Raw genomic sequence first — 26655 nt, 5'->3', positions numbered from 1 at the left:
AGAACCAGATGGTCCCCTCTCTCCCAGCTGGAGGAGCCGGTCAAAAGAGGGATCGTCTATACTACACTCCCCCCGGAACAACCAGACAGGACAATCAAAGCACCTGATAGAGAAAAATGATCAAACCCCACAGAACAGTCCCCTAAAGCAATATGCCATTTCTCATCACCAAGAGGAAGTCAAAATACAACAGTGACTAAATTTGTTTTCCAACCACATCAGGAGTTGTAAGCTTTTCTAATTGCAGGAGAACTGCCAGTTCTGCCAATTGAATTTCAAAAGCAGTGACAAACTGCACTTCCCTCAGAGCTACAAAATACATCAAAGTCCCCTAGAAAGGGATGGATACCCGGTCCCTTATACCGGAATTCATTTGGCCACTGTGCTTAAGTCAGAATGAAAGGCTGTGTGGGTTTAATGAGTTTGGGACCCAAGGATAGCCTTGGGCACACTCCTGGCCCCGCACAAACCCTGCTAAGGTCACTGGGAGCCAGCGCCCATGATGTGGCCCTCACTTGATGTTTGCCCATGGCCTAAATAGAACTGCTGCCACTTTATAACGCCTTGCACTGCTTTAAATTGGGTTAAATGGATTCAGAACATTGTTTCTGTGGGATTGAGTTTGATGAGCTCTGATGCCCTTTGCTGTTCGCTGGGCTGTGCTGACTGGCTCACAGTGCCACAGGGGAATATATTCTATGGTTGGACGAGAGAAACACAGCGCCCGTTGCGTTCCGTTCACAGGTTTCGCTCGTGGCGCAGTGTGTTGATTTGACAACAGGTTAGCTCGCTGAAGGCCACCCCAGTAATTATGTGTTTATTTCAGCACAGAGGATAGGAGGTGATCGAGACATGTCCTGGTTATAAAAATGTTACGTTGGCAACGGGGTTAGGCAGAACCTGTAGGCCCATTTCACAACCTATGTAAACGTACAGGACGTATAGGTTTATGCTTGATGTACTGGATACATGGACAAGGGGGGGCTATAATCACTGATGTATCACTTCCTTGCCTGTTGTCTCTCAAATCATGCAGCTCACTGCCTTCAAGGCCTAGTCATTTTCTAAGACTGGCAGACTGTGCTGACCTCTGGTGTAACAAGGCGGTATGGCATATATGGCAAATAAATAATATCTCATATATATTATATGTCTCTATAAATTCACTGTAAATGTCATCAATTTGGTATACATGATAGGACAGTCACTGACTGTCAGGACTGTCAGTTACCGCGTAGGTTCCTAATGACAGCCATAGAGAGGTCAATCAGTTCTTGATCAGTTGCTCGGTTGTTGATTGAGCATCCCTTATGGTCCATTTTCAAGCTCAACCAGGCCTTAGATGTCGATAACAGAACGTTTGACTAGTGGTTTGTTTTCGGCACGGCCTACTTTGTGTGTCAAAATGACAATGGTTTCGTTTTAACTGTACAATTTAAGTATTTGGCCTCGTCTAAAACACAATTATTTGGCTGACGGCTAAATACCGCCAGGTGAGTAGCCCTCTGGCTAGCTGAACGCAATTAATGAAATCCTTTGGCTAGCATTGGCTTGTGACCACCTCGCTAATGCTATAATGTCTACATGCCCACGATAAATTGAATTTCTACTTCGCTTACTAAAGCTTTTATATTAGTCTATTAAAATGTTTGACATGTTAACCACATTACTGTTAGCTGTATAACTTTATAGTGAATGTAGGAGTTGCTGGTCATTGATGTACAAAAGTTAGCGGGAGCTAAGCTAACGTTGGCTGACTGGGGGTGTGTGTTCATTACGCCGATTCTACCTTTTACTCCAAACGGAAAACGTTTTGCCACGAACAATAGTTTCTATTAGGCGAATTTAGGTAGGACCCTCCCCGTTATGTTTTGCTCCCGTTTGGTTCTTAAACGGTTTCCGTTGCAAGGCGTAAATGAATACACACACACACGTAACTTTAGGATGCTTTGACTGAGCATAATCAGTAGCCGTGGTCCATCAGTATACGTTTATTTATAGTTGTCCAGCTAAAAACGACCAAAGGAGTGTAGCTAATTATGCATTTTATGCCTGTCTAGTTCTTATCTTCTGCCTAACGCATTATGCCTGATTTGGTTATTTTTCAATATGGACAATTGATTCTGGACTGATGGACAACTTTCCATCTGCTATTCCATGCATTTCGTTTTATCAAGATCGAGTGTTCATGTGAGGTATTGTTAAATAGTTAGCTATCATAACGTAAACCTAGGTAACATATCACAGTATGTTATGCATACCTGTCACAACCAGTGATCACAGGGAGAGCAACTTTTGTTATGGCCCAGTAACTGATTCAACTAGTCAACTTTTTTCTCCATCTAGATCATGGACCTGCCCATTAAACCTGGCGCCAATCAAGTGGCAGACGTGGTGTTCGTCATCGAAGGAACTGCAAACCTCGGCCCCTATTTTGAATCCCTCAGAAAACATTACATACTACCTGCAATCGAGTAAGTGGACTTCAATTGTACTTTTTGCTTCATTGGGTATGTACAATATCGCTCTGTGGAGTCCTGACTTGGTCCCTGTCCCATCGTCACAGGTACTTCAATGGAGGCCCTCCAGCAGAGACAGACTTTGGAGGAGATGTGAGTCTCCTTTGTTTTCTCCTTACGGTTATTACTATTTATTTAGTCTTTATTTAAGAAGGTATGAGAACAACAATGCCAATTCTCTCCTCTTCTTTCAGTATGGAGGCACACAGTATGGTCTTGTTGTGTTCAACACAGTGGACTGTGCTCCTGAATCCTACGTCCAGTGTCACGCACCAACCAGCTCAGCCTTTGAGTTTGTCTCGTGGATTGACAGCATCCAGTAAGATTTGTTTTTGTCATGCTATTTAGAAGGACATGTTAAGATTCGTTAGTATTAATCTTCCTTGATCAATGTGTAACTTTGTCTCTGTCAGGTTCATGGGAGGAGGAGCAGAGAGCTGTAGTCTCATCGCAGAGGGTCTGTCTGTGGCCTTGCAGCTCTTTGATGACTTCAAAAAGATGAGGGAGCAAATGTGAGTTCTTCTTTTATTACTAAACTCAGCAAAAAAAAAGAAACGTCCTCACTGTCAACTGTGTTTATTTTTAGCAAACTTAACATGTTATGTTCATACAAATATTTACACAAGATTCAACAACTGAGACATAAACGGAACAAGTTCCACAGACGTGACTAACAGAAATGGAATAACGTGTCCCTGAACAAGGGAGGGGGGAGGAAGTCAAAATCAAAAGTAACAGTCAGTATCTGGTGTGGCCACCAGCTGCATTAAGTACTGCAGTGCATCTCCTCATGGATTGCACCAATTTGGCCAGTTCTTGCTGTGAGATGTTATCCCACTCTTCCAGCAAGGCACCTGCAAGTTCCCTGACATTTCTGGGGGGAATGGCCCTAGCCCTCACCCTCTGATTCCAGGTCCTCTCTTCGCTGGCCATGGCAGAACACTGACGTCCCTGTCTTGCAGGAAATCACACACAGAATGAGCAGTATAGCTGGTGGCATTGTCATGCTGGATGGTCATGTCAGGATGAGCCTGCAGGAAGGGTACCACATGAGGGAGGAGGATGTCTTCCCTATAACGCACAGCGTTGAGATTGCCTGCAATGACGACAAGCTCTGTCCGATGATGCTGTGACACACTGCCCCAGACCATGACGGACCCTCCCCCTCCAAATCGATCCCGCTCCAGAGTACAGGCCTCGGTGTAACCCTCATTCCTTCGACAATAAACGCGAATCCGACCATCACCCCTGGTGAGACAAAACCATGACTCGTCAGTGAAGAGCACTTTTTGCTAGTCCTGTCTGGTCCAGCGAAGGTGGGTTTGTGCCCATAAGCGATGTTGTTAACGGTGATGGGACCTGCCTTACAACAGCCCCCTGCCTATAAGCCCTCAGTCCAGCCTGTCAGCCTATTGTGGACAGTCTGAGCACTGATGGAGGGATTGTGCTTTCCTGGTGTAACTCGGGCAGTTGTTGTTGCCATCCTGTACCTGTCCCGCAGGTGTGATGTTCGGATGTATCGATCCTGTGCAGGTGTTGTCACACGTGGTCTGCCACTGCGAGGACGATCAGCTGTCCGTCCTGTCCCCCTGTAGCGCTGTTTTAGGCGTCTCACAGTACGGACATTGCAATTTATTCCCCTGGCCACATCTGCAGTCCTCATGCCTCCTTGCAGCATGCCTAAGGCACGTTCACGCAGATGAGCAGGGACCCTGGGCATCTTTCTTTTGGTGTTTTTCAGAGTCAGTAGAAAGGCCTCTTTAGTGTCCTAAGTTTTCATAACTGTGACCTTAATTGCCTACTGTCTGTAAGCTGTTAGTCTTAACGACCGTTCTACAGGTGCATGTTCATGAATTGTTTATGGTTCATTGAACAAGCATGGGAAACAGTGTTTAAACCCTTTTTTTGCTGAGTTTAGTAGACACACACACTAGCATATGTCTCTTGTCTCTATTAATCAGAGGTCAGACACACAAAGTCTGTGTTCTGCTGTGTAACTCTCCGCCATACCTGCTCCCTGCCGTGGAGAGTGTCAGCTATACGGGCTGCACTGCAGACAATCTGGTCAAGATCATCAGAGATGTAAGTAACATAGCACCTCTATCAGATAGCCTGTATAGACTACCCGCTGGGCCATTTTGGGGAATGATGTGACTTCTGTACTTATTAATGGCTGCTGATATTCCATAATAACCTTGTGCCTCTTCCTCAGAGAGGGATTCATTTTTCTGTGGTGTCGCCACGGAAACTGCCAGCGTTACGGGCGCTGTTCGACAGGGCGTCACCAGTCGGGGGACAGGTCGACCCCCACCCAGACTACAGCCAAGACCCCTTCCACATGATCCTGGTTAGGGGTATCTCACTTCCTGGTGAGGAGCAGCACTCGACATAATTGACAGAGAACAAATTGATTGAAGTCAGTATCGGCCCATCAAATTCTAAAATGTTTCTTTCTCCAGTGTCATCAGGGGGAGAATCGGGCCCTCTCAAACCAATTCTACCCCCTCAACCCCTGCCTGTCAGTCAGCCTCCTCTTGGTCCCGCCTTGCAGGCTCCTCCACCAATAAGCACGGCCCATCCATATCAGGTACTGAAGATATGTTTTAACTTGGTAGCTTTTACCAGCCCATCAACATTGGATTGACAGGCTCTTAGCTGACACAGTGTTCTCTCTCCCTCTCTTGCTGCCCTGTCAGCCCCCACCTTCCCTTAACGCGGCCCAGGCAGCTGCACAGATGGCTGTAGAGGCAGCCAACAACCAGAAGAGTCGCTGTGAGTACCAATAGCCTGCATTCTTCTATCCTCTGTCACCAGTATGGTTGATCATCAGCCCAGGTTGATTGTTAGTCTATTACAGGTAGTCTATTATAGGGGTGTTCACTTCTTACCCTACGAGGTCCGGAGCCTGCAGGTTTTCTGTTCTACCTGATAATTAAATGCACCGGGTCAAAATCAGTCCCTGATTAGAGGGTTAGAATGGGGGGGGACAGTACGGAACTGGCTTCGAATTCCAGAGTTGAATATGAGGTGTCCATTATATCTGTTACCTTGTCTTTTTCGGCATCTCCCATCTAGTCCCAGGCATGGTCAATCCTGGTCCCCCATTCAGCGGTCAGTCAACTCTCCCATCTGTAGCAGGAGTAAAGTTGGCTCCCTCCAGTCAGCCCAGCCTATCCACAGTCACCATAGTTTCCACACCCATGTTGCCTCAGCAACAAGCCCCTCCCCCGCAGCAGCAACAAGTCCAGCCGCCGGGACAACCACAGCCCAATCAGCAGCAGCCAGTGCCCCCTCAGCAGCAGCAGCAGCCCACAGCCAATCAGCAGACGCCCCCATCCTCACAGCCTGGCATGGTGAGGCCTGTCCATATGTTGCATCATCTTCCCACAATACTCCACATCAATATTAAACTTCTCTGCCTCCAGTCAAGTTGTCTTTCCCTCCATCTAACGCTTTCTCTTTCTCTCATTTTCTTCTGATAGCCTGGTGTGTCTGCAGCCCAGGCAAATCCGATTGGGGGACAGCAGCAAGGCGTTGCCAATAAGATTGTAGCATGGAGTGGGGTACTGGAGTGGCAAGAGGTGAGGGAAACTAGAACTTGGTGTAAACATGTTGCTGAAGAGGTCTATACGTCTTGTATTTGTGTGTTCAAGTCATCCTCTGACCTTGTAAAGGAATGTTATAAGGTCTGCAACAAAGCTATGCTTGGAACTGATTGAATCAACTGTCATTGATTATGACGTGAATAATCATACTATACCTTTGTGATGGATTTCACCTCAGGTCAAAGTGATGGAGTTACTTGACATGGTTGAACCTGTTGTAGGGGAACATGCATGTTAATGATCTAAAATACTAATCAACTCTGGAGATGTTTGTGTTTCCAAGCCATTTGAAAACGTGACTTGGTCAATAATCACTAAGTATTGACTGATTTGCACTACTTCTTCTGTGATACCTGTTGACCATGAAACTCTATCACACAACAATGTGCAGCAAGCCTACACACTGTAACCAACACACAGTTAGACCACAACATCCCCAAACACATAGAAAATAGACATAGTATTGCCACAGGTCACTAAAGTGCATCTGAAGTCACGTATCAATAGATGCAGCATTCAGGTTAGATTTGTATATCTTCCTTGTTCAGGTCAGGATATTGCTGGATCATATCTTAGTCTCCTCTAATCCACGAGAGTCCTCCCAAATGCTGTACAGTACACATATAAAGAACCCATACATCTGGTCTTTAATCCCAACACAATGCAGTAGTAATGGTCAACGGGGACTGCAGCAGAGCTGACCAATCTGGGATTGATTAACTATTGATCCACTATTGATCCCCTGAAGATGAACGCTGCTTATTTTCCCGTAGGATTGGCGCCATCCATCCTCTTCACAATGTTCCACTGGCAGCACTGTTTTGCATGTTGGGTCATTTCTAACATGGAGGTTTTTATTCAAACGGTGCCCCTGGGTGTAGGACCGAAGCCCCCTGGTCACTCTGTATGCTAACTTCCAAACCTCTCCTTCCATTTCTCCAAACATTCCTCTCCTCCCTCCCTACCTCCCCCACCCTCTCTCCATCCATCACTTCAGAAGCCTAAAGCCTCGTCCATGGATTCCAATACCAAACTCACTCGCTCCCTGCCCTGCCAGGTGCAAGTCAACCAAGGAGAGAACCTGTGAGTTTCAGTGAAACACTATCTTTGATATCATGCCAGTGTCAGCTGCACTGATTGTTCACTGTGTGTATTGCTATATGTATGAAGAGTTCTGATTGGTTTGTTCCCTGTTCTTCATGACAGAAATGCCGACCAGTGGCCACAGAAGCTCATCATGCAATTGATCCCACAACAGCTACTGGTGAGAGAACCCTCTCTCTCTGTGTGTGTGTGTGTGTGTGTTCAGAAATGACTCGATGACATTGAGAATACAGACATCTAAATAAAGTCTTTCTCCCTCCCCAGACAACACTCGGTCCCCTCTTCAGAAACTCTAGAATGGTTCAGTTTCTCTTCACCAACAAAGATGTGGAGTCACTAAAAGGTCTTTATCGTATCATGGCCACTGGATTTGTAAGTCCAGCTCTTCTGCTTCACATGCTCTATTTTTGCTGCCGTTTGTCCCTATCCTTTTCTGTCTCAATATTCAATACAGTGGAGTCTCAACAATAGACATCAGCAGTTCCCTCCATTGTGCACTAGATGGACTAGGCAGATATAAATAGGCTGCAGTAACACTGAGAACACTAGAGGGGGCACCATGTTCATAATTTAGTAAACGGCTACAGAGATTTTCAACGCTGTCGGGCGTCATAGAAAACCTGCATGCAGCCTGTGAGATTTACCCAGGTCCGATTGAATTCAGGTCAGGTTGACTGGTTTTGTGTCACTTGAACTATGACGAGGGCTGTGACAGACTGACAGACAGTTCTGACCTATGTCCCCCCTCTGGCTGCAGGCGGGGTGCGTCCACTTCCCCCACAGCGCCCCCTGTGAGGTGCGGGTGCTCATGCTGCTCTACTCCTCCAAGAAGAGGATTTTCATGGGCCTCATCCCCAACGACCAGAGTGGCTTCGTCAACGGCATCCGACAGGTCATCACCAACCACAAACAGGTCCAGCAGCACCGCTCGGTGAGTCATACAGACACGGGTCATCAACAACCACAAACACTGCTCGGTGCGTCAGACAGGTCCAGCAGCACCGCTCGGTGAGTCATACAGACACGGGTCATCAACAACCACAAACACTGCTCGGTGCGTCAGACAGACAGGTCCAGCAGCACCGCTCGGTGAGTCATACAGACACGGGTCATCAACAACCACAAACACTGCTCGGTGCGTCAGACAGACAGGTCCAGCAGCACCGCTCGGTGAGGCATACAGACACGGGTCATCAACAACCACAAACACTGCTCGGTGAGGCATACAGACAGGTCCAGCAGCACCGCTCGGTGAGTCATACAGACACGGGTCATCAACAACCACAAACACTGCTCGGTGCGTCAGACAGACAGGTCCAGCAGCACCGCTCGGTGAGTCATACAGACACGGGTCATCAACAACCACAAACACTGCTCGGTGCGTCAGACAGACAGGTCCAGCAGCACCGCTCGGTGAGTCATACAGACACGGGTCATCAACAACCACAAACACTGCTCGGTGCGTCAGACAGACAGGTCCAGCAGCACCGCTCGGTGAGGCATACAGACACGGGTCATCAACAACCACAAACACTGCTCGGTGAGGCATACAGACAGGTCCAGCAGCACCGCTCGGTGAGTCATACAGACACGGGTCATCAACAACCACAAACACTGCTCGGTGCGTCAGACAGACAGGTCCAGCAGCACCGCTCGGTGAGTCATACAGACACGGGTCATCAACAACCACAAACACTGCTCGGTGCGTCAGACAGACAGGTCCAGCAGCACCGCTCGGTGAGGCATACAGACACGGGTCATCAACAACCACAAACACTGCTCGGTGAGGCATACAGACAGGTCCAGCAGCACCACTGTGAGTTAGGAGGGAATGAAGGGATTTAACCTGGAGAAAAGGGGGTAGTATACGCGCTAGTAACTGGAGCTATACTAGCCAGCACAGTGGAAGGGCTTCCCAAGAGCAGTCTTGGGCCAATGAGGTGGTCAATTTATTTTATTTTAAAAATATTTACCTTTTTAACTAGACAAGTCAGTTAAGTACAAATTCCTATTTTCAATGATGGCCTAGGAACAGTGGGTTAACTGCCTTGTTCAGGGGCAGAACGACAGATTTCTACCTTGTCAGCTCGGGGATTCAATCTTGCAACCTTTCGGTTACTAGTCCAACACTCTAAGTCACTCAAACACTCAAATCCAACCTGCCTGTGGTCTACATGACTTTATATCCTCACAGCCTTTCTGCTCCCATTATAGTTGATGCCGCCTGTCTACTCATGCTGCAAATTTAAGTGAAAAACATGTTAGACCGTGTGTATTTAGAGAAGACGGAGACCTTGTGTCCCATTACATATTCAAAGCTGCATTGCTAATGGAGAATTGCTATGGCAATCTCAACACAATTAAAATGTCAATTATTTGATCGTTGTTTGGGGTATTTTTTTTCCAGACGTGGCTCTGGAATAGTGTTACTGGTGATTAGATATGATTTTATAACCGTGAAAGACCCAAATTGAATATTTTCCCTGAATATTTTCCCTGAAAGATGACTTGATGTTAAAGGTCCAATGCAGCTGTTTTTCTCTCAATATCAAATCATTTCTGGGTAACAATTAAGTACCTTACTGTGATTGTATTCAATTATAATTATGGATGGGGTTAGAAATAGTTTCACTATTCAATAGTATCATGAATATTTGTCAGATATCTGGATATTCTAAATGCATGTGGTTTTTAAACTTTAACCTGAGCAGTGCTGCCTGAAGGGGAGAGGCTGGTGCACTATGCTGCAGAGGGGGCAGTGTATGTGAGATGGGACCGGAGGGAGAGAGAGAGACGGTTATAGTTAGCTAGGCTAACAACAACCTACTTGTTGGATGCTCGTTGTAGCCTACCTCTTCTCATTTCGCTAACTTTTAATTACATAATTTTATTCCATCTCACATGTATTAGTAAACTCTCACTCCACTTTCTACAAATTGAGACTCTTCACAGCTTTGATTGGCCAACATAAATAACAAGCTACACAAGAAGGATACCTCTTTTTTCTTCTGGGGAGCACGTCATAAAAACTACATTGTAAAGTTTGTTTTATTAAAAACTATACAGAAAATGTTTTATTAATTATTTGAAATGTTACATTTAATTTAGAAAGGGCTTTTTCAGTGTTAAAATAGGCTTATGATGTTATTTGAATACATGCACATCCCTAGTTAAAATTGTAAAAAAAAATAGCTTCTTAGCAAAGCGCATTTTCTTAAGCTATGGTCTGAGTGAAGAGGGGAAAACTTAACTAGCTCTTATTGGCAGAGAGGTTTGGAACTTTTTACCGCCTGGTGATGTCACCAGGTAGGCCAAAACGCCAACCCATTTCAGAATGTCTTTTAAAACAGCTCTGACACTAAAAGAGCATTATTTTCATAGTACTATTCCAACCTCAGTGTGTAAAACACAGTAAAATGACGTTTTGACTGCACTGGGCCTTTAATGTGTGCTCTGGGTGTTTTTAGGCAGGCTGCTGAGTTAAATAGGAAGTCCACAGGGAAGAGAGAGGAGAAAATAGAGGAGACGGACAGCTTTTATCCTTATCCTAGATCAGGGGTGTCAAACTAATTTACCCCGCGGGCCACATTCTGTCTTCACTGAGGTCTGGAGGGCTGCACTTCAAATGGGTAATAATTCCTCTCTGTCAAAATGTGCAAAAATATTCCTCCATCACTTTTGGAATTTTCGATGCTCCCTGACTGTTAGCTTTCGATGACTGTTAGCAAACTGGACAGAGTGAAGAGACTATAAATGTAGATCAATTATAATTTCTACACAGTTTGATTTGGTTTTAGTCATTGCAACGTTAATTGAGATTGGTTTTCGCCTGGAAAAAAATAGCTTAAAAAAACTGCAGGCAGGATGGAATCGTCTTGTGGCCTTGAGTTTGACACATGTCGTAGATGGTGTTGTCTCATCCAGTGCCACGATTAGACAGGTTAGGATAGGCAGGAATACCATTATAAGTACAGTGGGGCAAAAAAGTATTTAGTCAGCCACCAATTGTGCAAGTTCTCCCACTTAAAAAGATGAGGCCTGTAATTTTCATCATAGGTACACTTCAACTATGACAGACAAAATGAGAATCACATTGTAGGATTTTTAATGAATTTATATGCAAATTATGGTGGAAAATAAGTATTTGGTCACCTACAAACAAGCAAGATTTCTGGCTCTCACAGACCTGTAACTTCTTCTTTAAGAGGCTCCTCTGTCCTCTACTCGTTAACTGTATTAATGGCACCTGTTTGAACTTGTTATCAGTCTAAAATACACCTGTCCACAACCTCAAACAATCACAATCCAAACTCCACTATGGTCAAGACCAAAGAGCTGTCAAAGGACACCAGAAACAAAATTGGAGACCTGCACCAGGCTGGGAAGACTGAATCTGCAATAGGTAAGCAGCTTGGTTTGAAGAAATCAACTGTGGGAGCAATTATTAGGAAATGGAAGACATACAAGACCACTGATAATCTCCCTCGATCTGGGGCTCCACGCAAGATCTCACCCCGTGGGGTCAAAATGATCACAAGAACGGTGAGCAAAAATCCCAGAACCAGCCTCCCGGGTGGCGCAGTGGTTAAGGGCGCCAGCTGTGCCATCAGAGTCCCTGGGTTCGCGCCCAGGCTCTGTCGTAACCGGCCGCGACCGGGAGGTCCGTGGGGCGACGCACAATTGGCCTAGCGTCGTCCGGGTTAGGGAGGGATTGGTCGGTAGGGATCTCCTTGTCTCATCGCGCACCAGCGACTCCTGTGGCGGGCCGGGCGCAGTGCGCGCTAGCCAAGGTGGCCAGGTGCACGGTGTAGCCTCCGACACATTGGTGCGGCTGGCTTCCGGGTTGAATGCGCGCTGTGTTAAGAAGCAGTACGGCTGGTTGGGTTGTGTATCGGAGGACGCATGACATTCAGCCTTCGTCTCTCCCGAGCCCGTACGGGAGTTGTAGCAATGAGACAAGATAGTAGCTACTACAACAATTGGATACCACGAAATTGGGGAGAAAAAGGGGTAAAAAAATAAATAAATTTAAAAAAATCCCAGAACCACATGTGGGGACCTAGTGAATGACCTGCAGAGAGCTGGGACCAAAGTAACAAAGCCTACCATCAGCAAGGGCATTGAAGATGAAACGTGGCTGAGTCTTTCAGCATGACAATGATCCCACACACACCGCCCCGGCAACAAAGGAGTGGCTTCGTCAGAAGCATTAAGGTCCTGGAGTGGCCTAGCCAGTCTCCAGATCTCAACCCCATAGAAAATCTTTGGAGGGAGTTGAAAGTCCGTGTTGCCCAGCAACATCCCCAAAACATCACTGCTCTAGAGGAGATCTGCATGGAGGAATGGGCCAAAATACCAGCAACAGTGTGTGAAAACCTTGTGAAGACTTACAGAAAACGTTTGACCTCTGTCATTGCCAACAAAGGGTATATAACAAAGTATTGAGATAAACTTTTGTTATTGACCAAATACTTATTTTCCACCATAATTTGCAAATAAATTCATTAAAAATCCTACAGTGTGATGTTCTGGATTTTTTTTCTCATTTTGTCTGTCACCTTACACTAGAAAAGTAACCTTGTTGGTTCTCTTCTCCAGATGGGTTCAGGAGGGCCGATGTCAGGGCCACCTGGCCAGGTTCAACCCAATCAGAACTTCCTCAACCGGCCGCAGGGGCCCATCCCTGTCTCCCATGGCAACGTGCAGCAGCAGGTACTGTGATTAATCCTGTGGTGTCTCAGCTTGGGCACTCCTCGTTTCCTCCCTCTCCCCTCACACACTCCTCCTGTCTGCATCTCCTGTTTCTATTGTCCCGAAATGACTGCATGTCCCGCAATGACTTTCATCTCCTCCCCTTCTGCACCTTCTCTTCCTCCTCTTCTCTCTCTCCTCTGTTCAGTCTGTGGTGGTGGGCATGCCCTCTGTTAGTCAGGTCACTCTGATGGAGGAACAGCAGAGACAGGCCAACCTGGTGAGACTCACACACATATACACAAAAACTCTCACCCAAAATGCATGTTAAAAAAATGCACTGAACTTTACCAGGCACAAACCCTCCCTGTGCTCGTTTTGGCACCTGCCTGGTTGGTGAGCAGCTCCTCTCCACTCTGCATGTGTTGGCTACTCTCTCACACTGTCTCGATGGGTGCTCACTGCTACCAATATAGCCAGCCCAGCATGTTCTGGGTTCAGCGAGTTACATTGTTACATTCGGCCTGGCTCTTTTTAAAGTAAACCCGGTACACCGTTCCAATGAATCATATGTACAGTGCCTTCAGAAAGTATTCATAGCCTTTGACTTATTTCACATTGTTTTGTTACAGCCTGAATTCAAAATGGATTCAATGCTTTTTTTCTCACCCATCTACACACAAATACCCCATAACGACAATGTGAAAATGTGTTTAAAAATGTTAGCAAATTTATTGAAAATTAAGTACAGAAATATCTCTCACCTTAGTATTCACACCCCTGATTAATACTTTGTAGAAGCACCTTTGGCAATGATTATAGCTGAGACTGTCTGGGTAACTTTCTGGATTGTACTATATTTGCCCATATTCTTCTTAAAATTCTTCAAGCTCTGTCAAGTTCATTGTTGATCATTGCTAGACAGCCATTTTCAAGTCTTGCCATAGATTTTCAAGCCAATTTAAGTCAAATCTGTAACTAGGCCACTCAGGAACATTCATTGTCGTCTTGGTAAGCAACTCCAGGGTAGATTTGCCCTTATGTTTTAGGTTATTGTCCTGCTGAAAGATGAATTCCTCACCCAGTATCTGTTGGAAAGAAGACAACCAGGTTTTCCTGTATGATTTTGACTGTGCTTATAGCTGTATTCCATTTATTTTTATCCCAAAAAACTCCATATTCCTTGCCGATGACAAGCATACACATAACATGATGCAGCCACCACCATGCTTTAAAATATGAAGAGTGGTACTCAGTCGTGTTGTGTTGTATTTGTATTTGCCCCACTTTGTTTTCAGGACAAAAAGTTCATTTTTGTCACATTTTAAGTGACTTAAGTGGCATGTTTTGGAATATATTCTGTTGGACATGAGACTGAAAAAACACCAGCAAATCAGCTCCAAGTGTTTTTAATTTTTGAAATCTCCAAACTATTCCAGTGTATAATAGAGAGATATATGTGATTGTGTATAAATGTAAGCAAGGTTTGAAATTATTATATTTGAGTCAAATACTATATCTGTTCGGGCTTCTGCGGTCAATTTGAAGTGTACAAATGATTTGTTATTATGTTCTGGCCCCCTGACCGTCTGCTGAAGAAAAAATCGTTCCGCGGCTGAATCTAGTTTGATCCCTGCTGTACAGGTTTCCGTTCTCCTATCACTACCATTCAACTTTGTAACTGTTTTAAAGTCACCATTGGCCTCATCGTGAAATCCCTGAGCAGTTTCCTTCCTCTCCGGCAAGTTAGGAAGGACACCTCTATCTTCGTAGTGACTGGGTGTATTGATACACCTTCCAAAGCCTATTTAAACCCTATTTAATAACTTCACCATGCTCAAATGGATATTCAGCGTCTGCTTTAAAAAAACAATTTAAAAATGTTTTTACACATCTACTAATCGGTGCCTTTCTTTGTGAGGCATTGAACAACCTCCTTGGTCTTTGTGGTTGAATCTGTGCTTGAAATTCACTCCTCGATTGAGGGTCCTTACAGATGGTTGTACTGTATGTGTGGGGTACAGAGATGGTCTAGTAATTCATAAATCATGTTAAACACTATTATTGCACACAGTGAGTCCATGCAACTTATTATGTGATTGGTTAAGCCAAGTTTTACTCCTGAACTTATTTAGGCTTGCTATAAAAAAAGGGGTAGAATACTTATTGACTCAATACTTTTCAGTTTAGATTTATTTATTTTTCTAAAATTTTATACAAACAAAATTATATTTTGTGTGTAGATCAGTGACACAAAATCTAAAATCAGGCTGTAACACAACAAAATATGAAAAAGGGGGAAGGGCTGTGAATACTTTCTGAAGGCACTGTATTTAAAGTCTCACTCTACTTAGTGCTCTTATCTCTCCAACCTTCTTCTAAACCTCTTTGACTCTCTGCTTCTCATCCAGATGACGATGAGAGCATCCGGCGCACCTAATCAGCAGCCACCCGTCACCGGTGCTCCGCCCAACCAGGTCGCTCAGGGTGGACAGGCCCCGCCCCAGGGTGCCATGCTCCGCCTTCCAAACCCAGGAGCCAATCCACAGCTGCGCAGTCTCCTCCTCAGCCAACAGCAGCCAGTAAGAACACAACAGTTAACTCTACCAGCCTTGACCGTCATTCATGAAATACATTTGTTGTAGTGCATCGTCTTGTAGCCAGGGCTAGATCACCACTGCACACTCTAGAAAGGCTTCTAAATATGTAATACTTGTCTCTATTGGTTAATGATAATGAAGGTCCTACCTACTGTATAATTGATGGTAACCTAGGTGTTGTGTTCCTGTCTCTCAGCAGGGTGGTGTTGGTCACATGCAGGGTATGATGCCTCACCAGGGGCTGGGAGGGCAGCTGGTCCACCCTACTCCAGGAGCGGGCCCCCAAATGCAGGCCCAGTGGAGACAGCCCCTGGCAGGTTAGCTACAGCCGTGGACCCTTTCACTCACATAGTTTGGAGCTAGACATCAGTGCAAGGATTGGCTTTAGAATGCAATCTGTCATTAGGAAGCAATTGTTTCCTAATGATTGAGCTTTTGTATGTAAACTGCTAAATTCAAAAGGGAGGGTGATTGAACATATCTCTCCCATCCGTGCCTATGGTTATCAGACTGAGACTGGGCTATGTGGCGTTGACACCAGCAGCAGGATGAATTGAGGATGTCACAGATTAGAGTGATGCTGTCTCATAGAGTATGTGCATGGTGCCTTTCACTTTGCTGCAACCTTATAGCTGAACAGTTTAGACTCGCACTTCACATTCTTGGTTTTTGCTCAAGTCTGCTCGATAATGCTGTTTACTTCGTGCGTCGCTGACTCTACCTGTAACTCAAAAGTAGTTAGTCTGTAGTTTATTACCACTGTGTTTATGATAATGTCATCAATGTACCTATTGCTGTCCCAGGTTAACTCTCTCTCTCTCTCTCAGGTCAGATGATGATGGCTGCTGGTCAGAGGGGCCCTGGAGCCCAGCCCCCCGGGATGCCCCAGGTGTCTTCCGTCATGGAGGATGAGATTCTCATGGACCTTATTTGAATTTGGACCCACAAAGACTACATCCCCCAGCAACCAGCATTTTCAGTTTCATCATGGGGGCAGACTGGGAGATGTAGTTTTCCTAGTTTCAACTCTGGCTTTTTTTCTTTTTTTATATCAAAAGTTTGTACTGTAGAGTTATTGGAGATGATGAGGGGAGGACATGCAAGCACCCACTCTCATGCATATGCATATGCACACACACAAACACACACCCTATCACACACCTAATGAAGCCAACGCAATGGGAGGACAGTGTTCATTACACTGTTGTGTGCTTGTATGGAAACCTGTTTTACATTCATTTAATTGTTTATATGAAATGTATTTTTTATTGAGGTTTAACTTTTTCTGAAGTTGTGTTTTTGAGCTATATTATGTTGTTTTATTGAGATGAAATAGATACATTTTGTCAAGGAGCCAACCAATGTGTAGAGTCCTTTTTAAAAGTGAGTACACACATAGACCAGGGCTCTCCAACCCTGTTCCTGGAGAGCTACCGTCCTGTAGGTTTTCACTACAGTCCTGTTCATGGAGAGCTACCGTCCTGTAGGTTTTCACTACAGTCCTGTTCCTGGAGAGCTACTGTCCTGTAGGTTTTCACTACAGTCCTGTAGGTTTTCACTACAGTCCTGTTCCTGGAGAGCTACTGTCCTGTAGGTTTTCACTACAGTCCTGTTCATGGAGAGCTACCGTCCTGTAGGTTTTCACTACAGTCCTGTTCCTGGAGAGCTACCGTCCTGTAGGTTTTCACTACAGTCCTGTTCCTGGAGAGCTACTGTCCTGTAGGTTTTCACTACAGTCCTAATCTAGCGCACCTGATTCTAATAATTAGCTGGAGCAAAAACTTGCAAGACTATAGCTCTCCAGGAACAGGGTTTGAGAGCCCTGACATAGATTGATCTGTGCCCGAATGCCTGTTATCCAACTCTTTCTGACAGTAGTCTGTCTGAATGTGTGTATTAACACTACAGCAGTGTGTGAGAATGACTAAAGTAGACACACCGATATATAGTTTGAAGTGTGTTTCTGCCAAATGGTGTGTGTTAATTCTAACTACTCCAATATGTTGTGGAACCGTACCGAGGCGTCCTGTGCCAAGTAGTTATACCAGATGGCGTCGCTTGGCCATGTTTTCCCTGCCATAATGCACAATCAGGCTGACCGCATGCGCACATGGCAGTGTCCACATATGTGCCCACAATGAGCTTCACATGGCTAAAAACAGACTAAACACACACACATTGCAGACACTCACATAACACTACTCCATTAAATATTGTTGGCAATTAATCCTGTAGCGTGTATTATACACAGACACCTGTACTAACTGCACACAGTCCAGTGAGCTGTATACACATGCTGCAAAACGAAACATTATGTACACTTGAACCTTATTACCCCACAGACCAACACATTGTTAGCCCTGTGCAGATGCACAGACGGGAAGTGATGTCAGTCCCTGTCACCAGGGAGATGGAGATGGTTGCTTAGATACCATGACACTGGGTTCTTGTTTCTAAGCTTTTTTCTCCACCTCTCCCTCACGTACTCACACAGACGGAAAGACAGACACTGACTAGTCCCCCAGTGGCTGGCATTCATCTCTCACCTGCCTCCCTCCTTCCATCACTGGTCGACCCTGTGAGCTGACATTCTCTCTCTCTCTTCTCCGTCTTTCTAATGGGCTGAGTTAATCTCTCCGTATTTCGACATCACTGCGTGTCCTTTAATGCCAGCTACACGTCTCTGAAATGATGCTTCTACCATATGAGCAGGGAGTAGCGGAATAGTACGCATGAGACTAAAAGTAAAGTATGATGATTTTGTTGTGATATATATTGAGTTGATAGAGCAGATGTGACAGGCTCTTTTTCCTATGTTATTGAATTGGACTGTTGACACTTTCTCTAGCTGTGGTCTGTCCGTCCTGGTTGTCAAGAGGACAGTGGGCCATTGTGTGAGCCTGGGTGTTTATAGGGCCTGGAGATGGAGTTTATTGGCCTGGAGGCAGAAGTGTTGTTGGGCCTGATGGGGTTTATGGGCTTGGGGGCAGAGTTTGTTTTATGGCATGCTGGAGGAGTGTTATCAGGCCTAGTGGTGAGTGGATGTATTTTTAAAGCCTTCTGGTACAGCTACATTTAGCTTGGAGAGGGGATGATATCATGCCTTAAATTGGATTGGTCTTTACTTTTTAGGGCCTGGTGGTAGAGCTACACTGGGCCTGGTGGTGGAGCTACACTGGGCCTGGTGGTGGAGGTCAATGCTACCTAATGGATGTGGGGTGCCAGATGGTGTTGTTTGTGATGGAGGAGGTCTATCGACTCAGTAGTGGAGATGCAGGCTTGGTTAACTCTGTGTCAGAGTGCAGCTCCTCTTTCAGAGTGTAAAGCTAAGCTTCAGAGCATGGATGGATCCTAGCCTGGCTAGTCACAAGAGATGAATGTTGAATTTAGTATGTATCACAGAGGATAGGTTGTTGTCTACTGCTGGGGTCCATGCTGTTAACCCATCAGATAAAGATCAAAGGTCTCTCAAGGCCCCCAGATGATGCAGAAAGTTCAGCTCTGAGATTCTGAGAAGGGAAACGGGGTGCCTCCCGCACGGCCGGTGTTTCTGGCTCACTTCATACCCTACAGTCTCCTTGTTGCTGCGACCCAGCAGAGTGCTAAGGTGACACAGCTCCCAACGCTAACCGCTAACGCAGTTAACGCTAACAGACACTTAACTCACATACACAGCAATATCCACACCACAGCAGCCATGAGATCTGAACATTGCAGAGGGAGCTGCAGCAGCCAAGCACATCTCAATGTGCTAACACAGCCCAAGACAGAGAGGAACAGGAACATCAACCCAGCGTAGCAGGACAGAGCTTTAACCAAAACGCAGAGCCGCAGATACTAGGTTGCAAGTGCTCTACCTCCATATGAACTGCATCCTTCCAGCGGCTCCCGCCTCTATTCATTTAACGGCTTGTGGTGTCCACTCAATCAGTCACTTATAGGCTGCCCTGACGGCCAGAACAGAACCCCCCCCAGTGCCGGGGGGGTCACTCCTGATCATACAGCCTGAGCAGACACTGCGGTACAGGGACACAAACAGGGAGTGAGAGAGAGAGAAGGAGGAGTGGATGTGTGTGTGGCTCTTTTAAATGATGAGGGTGGAGAGATGAAGAGATTGGAGGTGGAAAGAGAGCGGTCTATATCAAGGGTGAGAGAGATTGAGAGGTTCAAAGTGGAGAAAGAACAGTCAATATCAAGAGGCAGTGATAGAGATCCAGGCAGACAGACAACAGCTCTGTGTGAGAGAGAGAGAAGAAGAGCGGGAGAGGAGGAGGGAGGGATGTGGTGTGTGAGTTAGAGAAGAGGGAGGGATATCCACTGCACTGTTGTGTGACTGGAAATTTAATAGAGAAAGGGATGGAGGGAGGCATGCAGGGGAGAAGGAGGAGGGGAGAGCGATGCAATGCAAAAGCGCTGCACATTGGTATGGAATTCCAGTGGACTTCTATAGGCTGTGAACAATGACACACTGTTACTGCACAGAGAGATGGTAGGGGACAGGGAGGAGAGGGAGAAAGAAAACTAATCGTCTAGATATGTCAGTGGAGTGAGTGCTCTATTGTGTACTGCAACGAGTAGGGACTGGTGGGGTAAACGGAAGAGAGACGGTGGGGGGTAAGGGGTTGGGGGGGCAGCTTAGGCCATGTACATAATGGGGGCATTGAGTGGGCACCATTCCAAACACAGACCTTAGAGGGAGCCCCAATCACATGTAATGTACTGACTTTCATGAAATGGTCTGTTACTCACATGGAATGACAAGGAAGGTATAGGGAGATAGGACATGACGGTGAAGCGTGTGAAGAGTGTGTGTGTGTGTGTGTGTCAGAGAGAGAGAAGTGGTTGTGAAAAAGACTGATTCACCATGTCTGAATATAGAACGTTATCAATTCACCACTAATCGCCCATCTGATTATCCCCTGCCCCCCTTCTCTCCCTCTCTCTCTCTCTATTGCATAGACACAGTCTCTCATTGCAATGACCTCTCCTTCCTCTCTCAGTCCCCCAATCGCTGTCTCCCACTGACACGCCCCCTCCCATCCCTGAGTATCACAATATTGATCTCATATTTGAGAGAAATCATACTAAATAGAGAGAACACAGACCCGTTCTGAAAGATTCATAGCAATGAATGTGTGTGCTGAGGGGTGGGGCTCTAGGTACTGTATGTGCTTGATCGTTGCCAAGGGAACTTGTCAGAGCCAAACAGCAGAGAACGTTCCCTAATAAAAGCACACGTGCATCTCTACCTCCCCCCTCACACACAAACTCTCTCTATCTGTGTCTCTCACACACACTCGTTCTCTCTCTCCCAATCTCTCTATCCCCTCCTCTCTCTACCTCTCTCACACACATACACCCAAATACTATTTTTCTCTCTATTACCCTCACTTTCTCTCTCTCTCACACACACTCATATGCTCTCTTTCTATATATATCCCTTTCACTATATCCCTCTCTCTCACTCTCTCTCTCATGCACTCCCTCTCTCCCTCTTGCTCTCCCCCCCCCTCTCTCTCTCTCCCTCTCTCTCTCTCCTCTCTCTCTCTCTCTCTACCTACTCAACTTCAAACCCTGAGTATAACCTGTAGAGTAACAACTAAAAACACACAGATGCACATGTATCTTCATCAGCTTTCTGTCAGGATTATATGTATTTCACTGGAGGCTGCTGAGGGTAGGACGGCTCATAATAATGTCTGGAATGGATTCAATGGAGTGGTATCAACCACATGGAAACCATGCGTTTGATACCATTCCATTGACTCCATTCCAGCCATTACTATAGCCGTCCTCCCCTTAGCAGCCTCCACTGTTCACAACAGCAGACGCTTTTCAATCTAAATCAAATGAAAGTAAATTGTATTTGTCACATGCGCACAATACAACAGGTGTAGGTAGATCTTACAGTGAAATGCTTACTTATAAGCACTTAACCAACAATTCAGTTTTAAGAAAATACAAAAAGAAAGTAAGAGTTAAGAATAACAAATGATTAAAGAGCAGCAGTAAATAACAATAGCAGGGCTACATACAGGGGGCACCGGTACAGAGTCAATGTGGAGGCTATATACAGGGGGCACCGGTACAGAGTCAATGTGGAGGCTATATACAGGGGGCACCGGTACAGAGTCAATGTGGAGGCTATATACAGGGGGTACCGGTACAGAGTCAATGTGGAGGCTATATACAGGGGGCACCGGTACAGAGTCAATGTGGAGGCTATATACAGGGGGCACCGGTACAGAGTCAATGTGGAGGCTATATACAGGGGGCACCGGTACAGAGTCAATGTGGAGGCTATATACAGGGGGCACCGGTACAGAGTCAATGTGGAGGCTATATACAGGGGGTACCGGTACAGAGTCAATGTGGAGGCTACATACATGGGGCACCGGTACAGAGTCAATGTGGAGGCTATATATAGGGGGTACCGGTACAGAGTCAATGTGGAGGCTATATACAGGGGGTACCGGTACAGAGTCAATGTGGAGGATATATACAGGGGGTACCGGTACAGAGTCAATGTGGAGGCTATATACAGGGGGTACCGGTACAGAGTCAATGTGGAGGATATATACAGGGGGTACCGGTACAGAGTCAATGTGGAGGCTATATACAGGGGGCACCGGTACAGAGTCAATGTGGAGGCTATATACAGGGGGTACCGGTACAGAGTCAATGTGGAGGCTATATACAGGGGGTACCGGTACAGAGTCAATGTGGAGGCTATATACAGGGGGTACCGGTACAGAGTCAATGTGGAGGCTAAATACAGGGGGTACCGGTACAGAGTCAATGTGGAGGCTAAATACAGGGGGTACCGGTACAGAGTCAATGTGGAGGCTATATACAGGGGGTACCGGTACAGAGTCAATGTGGAGGCTAAATACAGGGGGTACCGGTACAGAGTCAATGTGGAGGCTACATACAGGGGGTACCGGTACAGAGTCAATGTGGAGGCTACATACAGGGGGCACCGGTACAGAGTCAATGTGGAGGCTATATACAGGGGGTCCCGGTACAGAGTCAATGTGGAGGCTATATACAGGGGGTCCCGGTACAGAGTCAATGTGCGGGGGCACCGGTGTTGAGGTAATTGAGGTAATATGTTGTACATGTAGGTAGAGTTATTAAAGTGACTATGCATAGATATAACAGACAGTAGCAGCAGCATTCCAGTGGGGAGTGGGGGGGGGGGAATTTTATTAGCTGTTTAGGAGTCTTATGGCTTGGGGGTGGAAGCTATTTAGGAGCCTCTTGGGCCTAGACTTGGCGCTCCGGTACCACTTGCCGTGTGGTAGCAGAGAGAACAGTCTATGACTAGGGTGGCTGGAGTCTTTGACAATTTTTAGGGTCTTCCTCTGACACTGCCTGGTATATCAAATTTCAAATGTATTTATATAGCCCTTCGTACATCAGCTGATATCTCAAAGTGCTGTACAGAAACCCAGCCTAAAACCCCAAACAGCAAGCAATGCAGGTGTAGAAGCACGGTATAGAGGTCCTGGATGGCAGGAAGCTTGGCCCCGGTGATGTACTGGGCCATACGCACTACCCACTGTAGTACCTTGCGGTCGGAGGCCAAGCAGTTGCCATACCAGGCAGTGATGCAACCCATCAGGTTGCTCTCAATGGTGCAGTTGTAAAACCTTTTGAGGATTGGAGGACCCATGCCAAATCTTTTCAGTCTCCTGAGGGGGATAGGTTTTGTCGTGCCCTCTTCGCGACTGTCTTGGTGTGCTTGGACCATGTTAGTTTGTTAGTGATGTGGACGCCAAGGAACTTGAAGCTCTCAACCTGCTCCACTACAGCCCCGTTGATGAGAATGGGGGTGTGCTCGGTCCTCCTTTTTCTGTAGTCCACAATCATCTCCTTTGTCTTGATCACGTTGAGGGAGAGGTTGTTGTCCTTGCACCACACAGTCAGGTCTCTGACCTCCTCCCTATAGGCTGTCTCATCGTTGTCGGTGATAGGCCTACCACTGTTGTGTCATCAGCAAACTTAATGATGGTGTTGGAGTCGTGCCTGGCCGTGCAGTCATGAGTGAACAGGGAGTACAGGAGGGGACTGAGCACGGACCCCTGAGGGGCTCCCGTGTTGAGGATCAGCGTGGCGGATGTGTTGTTACCTACACTTACCACCTGCGGGCGGCCCGTCAGAAAGTCCAAGATCCAGTTGCAGAGGGAGGTGTTTAGTTCCAGGGACCTTAGCTTAGTGATGAGCTTTGAGGGCACTATGGTGTTGAACGCTGAGCTGTAGTCAATGAATAGCATTCTCATATAGGTGTTCCTTTTGTCCAGGTGGGAAAGGGCAGTGTGGAGCACAATAGTGATTGCATCATCTGTGGATCTGTTGGTGCGGTATGCAAAATGGAGTGGATCTAGGGTTTCTGAGATAATGGTGTTGAGCCATGTCCAGCCTTTCAAAGCATTTCATGGCTACAGACGTGAGTGCTACAGGTCGGTAGTCATTTAGGCAGGTTACCTTAGTGTTCTTGGGCACAAGGACTATGGTGGTCTGCTTGAAACATGTTGATATTACAGACTCAGACAGGGAGAGGTTGAAAATATCAGTGAAGACACTTGCCAGTTGGTCAGCTCATGCTCGGAGTACACGTACTGGTAATCCATCTGGCCTTGTGAATGTTGACCTGTTTAAAGGTCTTACTCACATCAGCTGTGGAGAGCATAATCACACAGTCCTCGGGACAGCTGATGCTCTCGTGCATGTTTCAGTGTTACTTGCCTGGAAGCAAGCATAGAAGTTATTTAGCTTGTCTGGTAGGCTCTGTCACTGGACAGCTCTTGGCTGTGCTTCCCTTTGTAGTCTGTAATAGTTTGCAGGCCCTGCCACATCGGCGCCGGTAGTCCATTAAACCAAGTGAAGCAGTGAGAATATGTGTCTTGCATGATCTGCTATTTGTCACATGTGACAAATGTGTGTTCACCTTCACACACCTGCACCATAAAGCTTGGATAATATGGCCACCTTTTCAAAAACTCAATTTGTTGCGTCTTGGAGTGTGTGACTTTCATTTGCGCAACAACTTTGGGATGAATTTAATTATATTGATTGATATTGTTGCCCCAACTTTGAGAAAGTAAACTATTCAGCACAATAACAAAACGTGTTTAGGACGCTGCTGGTGTATGAATCTATATAGCAATAGTCATTGCGTCCTCGTTACATCGCAATGAGAGGAGTTGGATGTGCACTTCCAAAGCGCAATAGGGACAATAGTAAACACCTACGCGTCGGATACAGGGAATGTCAAGGTGTATCTACACAAGAGAGGTGCAGTACTTAATTTTATAACATTATATGAAAGACTAGCATACATATTGAATAAAGTTATGTAAATTATTAATCGTCCTGCCTGTCCTGCCTCTGAGACATGGGAATATAATCCTATTCAACCAGACTGGTCTCAATCAATGGGAAAAGGTGAATTTTTTGTTGTCGTTTGTTGTAAATTCTCATCCCTTCCAGCCGTGAGCGCGTGTTTATTAGTGGGCTACGCATGCCTGGAGAAACGGACATGTTTCTATTAGATGTCTATATTTATCCTCAACGATTCGTATTTACACGAAATAGTTTACCAGGCCTATGTTTCGTCATGATTTTTCCATCACCCACTTTCGGTGGTTGTATTTTTCCATCTGGCCATGTAAAATGAACGGGCTCTGCTTTCTTAGGTCGGGAAAACACGGCACTGTGGTACAAGCGCCGAAAAAGGGTGAATTAATTTGAGAGCGAGAGAGAGAGAGAGGGCGGGTTGGAGAGAGAGAAAGAACGAGAGAGGGAGAGGGGAGAGAAGACGCTGACTATAGGCTACGCCTCTGCAGTTTAAGGAATATATTAAAAGGAAAGGTAAGATTCATTAAATGGTATCAGAGTATAAGGGACGTTATTCGCGTGTCGCATGTTAAACAAATCCCGTTGTTTGACTTTGGATTCTCAGCTTTCATAAAGCAGCGTTGGGGTATGACAAGCCTATTCTTTATCTGCTAAATAGTTTTCGCTGTTCCAATATATTTAATTTGCGGTTGTTGTTAACGAATTAATGCGGCGGTGTCTGTATGTGTGGGTTTGCGTGCGTTTGGGCGCGCGTTCGTCTGCGTGCACGCAGCGACGCGCATCAATGTAAACTGATGAATGTTAAGGTTATTGCTTTAATAAGGACCGCGTTTCAGAATTGATAGGACGGAATATCAACCATGTTTCTGGAAAGAAACAAGCGGATAGCCTACATTATCGTCCTGAAATGTGAGGGGTTTCGTCGCCTTTAACCATGAATTGTGGCGAGACGATACATTTAATTTGGTGAGAGTGCGTACGAATGAAACAGGAAAGTCAAGTGATTCGTGTACTTCATACTTAATTCATAAGAATACATATGCGCGTCTCGTTAAATTGCCTGTTTCTGACATTGGTGTGGTGTCTTTGGCAAATGGCATTGATAACAATTGATAAATGGACAGGACAGTAGCCTATTTAAAAAAAAAAATATTGCCTACAATTAAAATACTTGTATTGTTATGGCTCGTATTTCACAGTTCTGCTGAGTAGGCTAATGCGTGGCTTATTAAATATTTCCTATTCAATAGGCCAATAGTTCTGAGAAAAAGTTATTAGGCTTTACCCACTGGGTATAGACGTCAATTCAACGTCTATTCCACGATGGTTCAACGTAATTTCACTGAAATAACGTGGAAACAACGTTGAGTCAACCAGTGTGTGCACAGTGGGTACTATTAAGCCACATTATTTGCGGTCGTCTGTTTCGTTTGGTTATTCTCTCTTGACAATGATTAGTGTCCCCAAATAGTGTGAATAATGCGGAGGCACCGTGCGCGGCACATGACTGAGGCATGCAAGTTAAAAGACACTACAACTGTGGCCCACAGAGGAGCCCCTCTGATTGAGAGAGAACAAGGAGCAGATAGATTAGGGTTGATGAATGAAGATCTACCGCCTCTATCTGAAACACAACGATACGGTTACGAGCGGATTGAAATGCTAATGTGCAGCAGTGTGTTTTGGGTGGACAGTCTGGCAGAATGAGATTGCTGCCTGGCACAGCAGTCAGTGGGCACAGTTTGATTTCGTGAGTTTATGATAGGGGCTAAGTTA

At 45.8% G+C, this 26655-nt stretch overlaps 2 protein-coding genes across 9 annotated transcripts in view; both read left to right on the top strand.

The window, feature by feature from the left end:
* The first annotated feature begins 1335 nt into the window (after positions 1-1335).
* Positions 1336-16877, top strand: LOC139365039 (mediator of RNA polymerase II transcription subunit 25-like). 7 transcript variants are annotated; one of them, XM_071102366.1, is made up of 20 exons: positions 1336-1493; positions 2347-2474; positions 2567-2612; positions 2714-2838; positions 2933-3031; positions 4481-4601; positions 4732-4888; positions 4979-5106; positions 5216-5291; positions 5595-5872; positions 6002-6100; positions 7122-7207; positions 7331-7388; positions 7493-7600; positions 7986-8159; positions 12827-12940; positions 13128-13199; positions 15331-15501; positions 15716-15836; positions 16347-16875. In XM_071102366.1, exons 2-20 carry the CDS (start codon positions 2350-2352, stop codon positions 16451-16453), a joined length of 2265 nt encoding a protein of 754 aa, XP_070958467.1. In that variant the 5' UTR covers positions 1336-1493; positions 2347-2349; the 3' UTR covers positions 16454-16875. The 7 variants fall into 7 exon arrangements, with proteins under 7 accessions (XP_070958467.1, XP_070958471.1, XP_070958472.1 ...); XM_071102367.1 differs by having other exon boundaries at positions 1349-1493; positions 7125-7207; positions 16347-16877; XM_071102368.1 differs by having other exon boundaries at positions 1349-1493; positions 5243-5291.
* An 8338-nt stretch (positions 16878-25215) lies between these two features.
* The window catches only part of LOC139364996 (leucine-rich repeat-containing protein 4B-like), a 37348-nt gene continuing 35908 nt past the window's right edge, over positions 25216-26655 (top strand). Inside the window, exon 1 of one of the 2 annotated variants that reach the window (XM_071102292.1) lies at positions 25216-25392. The gene's annotated coding sequence lies outside the window, so the exon portion shown is untranslated. The other variant, XM_071102294.1, reaches the window with a different exon arrangement.

Source organism: Oncorhynchus clarkii, chromosome 13, assembly GCF_045791955.1.
Source record: "Oncorhynchus clarkii lewisi isolate Uvic-CL-2024 chromosome 13, UVic_Ocla_1.0, whole genome shotgun sequence".
Lineage (NCBI taxonomy): Eukaryota > Metazoa > Chordata > Actinopteri > Salmoniformes > Salmonidae > Oncorhynchus > Oncorhynchus clarkii.
This window is presented reverse-complemented; position numbering and strand designations above follow the sequence as displayed.

What these genes read in the sequence shown, in the direction of transcription:
- LOC139365039 (XM_071102366.1), top strand. Translation starts at nt 2,350, where the DNA reads ATGGACCTGCCCATTAAACCTGGCGCCAATCAAGTGGCAGACGTGGTG. An exon ending in TCGTGGATTGACAGCATCCA is followed by an intron (nt 2,839 to 2,932) that starts GTAAGATTTGTT and finishes TGTCTCTGTCAG; the next exon opens with GTTCATGGGAGGAGGAGCAG. An exon ending in GCACGGCCCATCCATATCAG is followed by an intron (nt 5,107 to 5,215) that starts GTACTGAAGATA and finishes CTGCCCTGTCAG; the next exon opens with CCCCCACCTTCCCTTAACGC.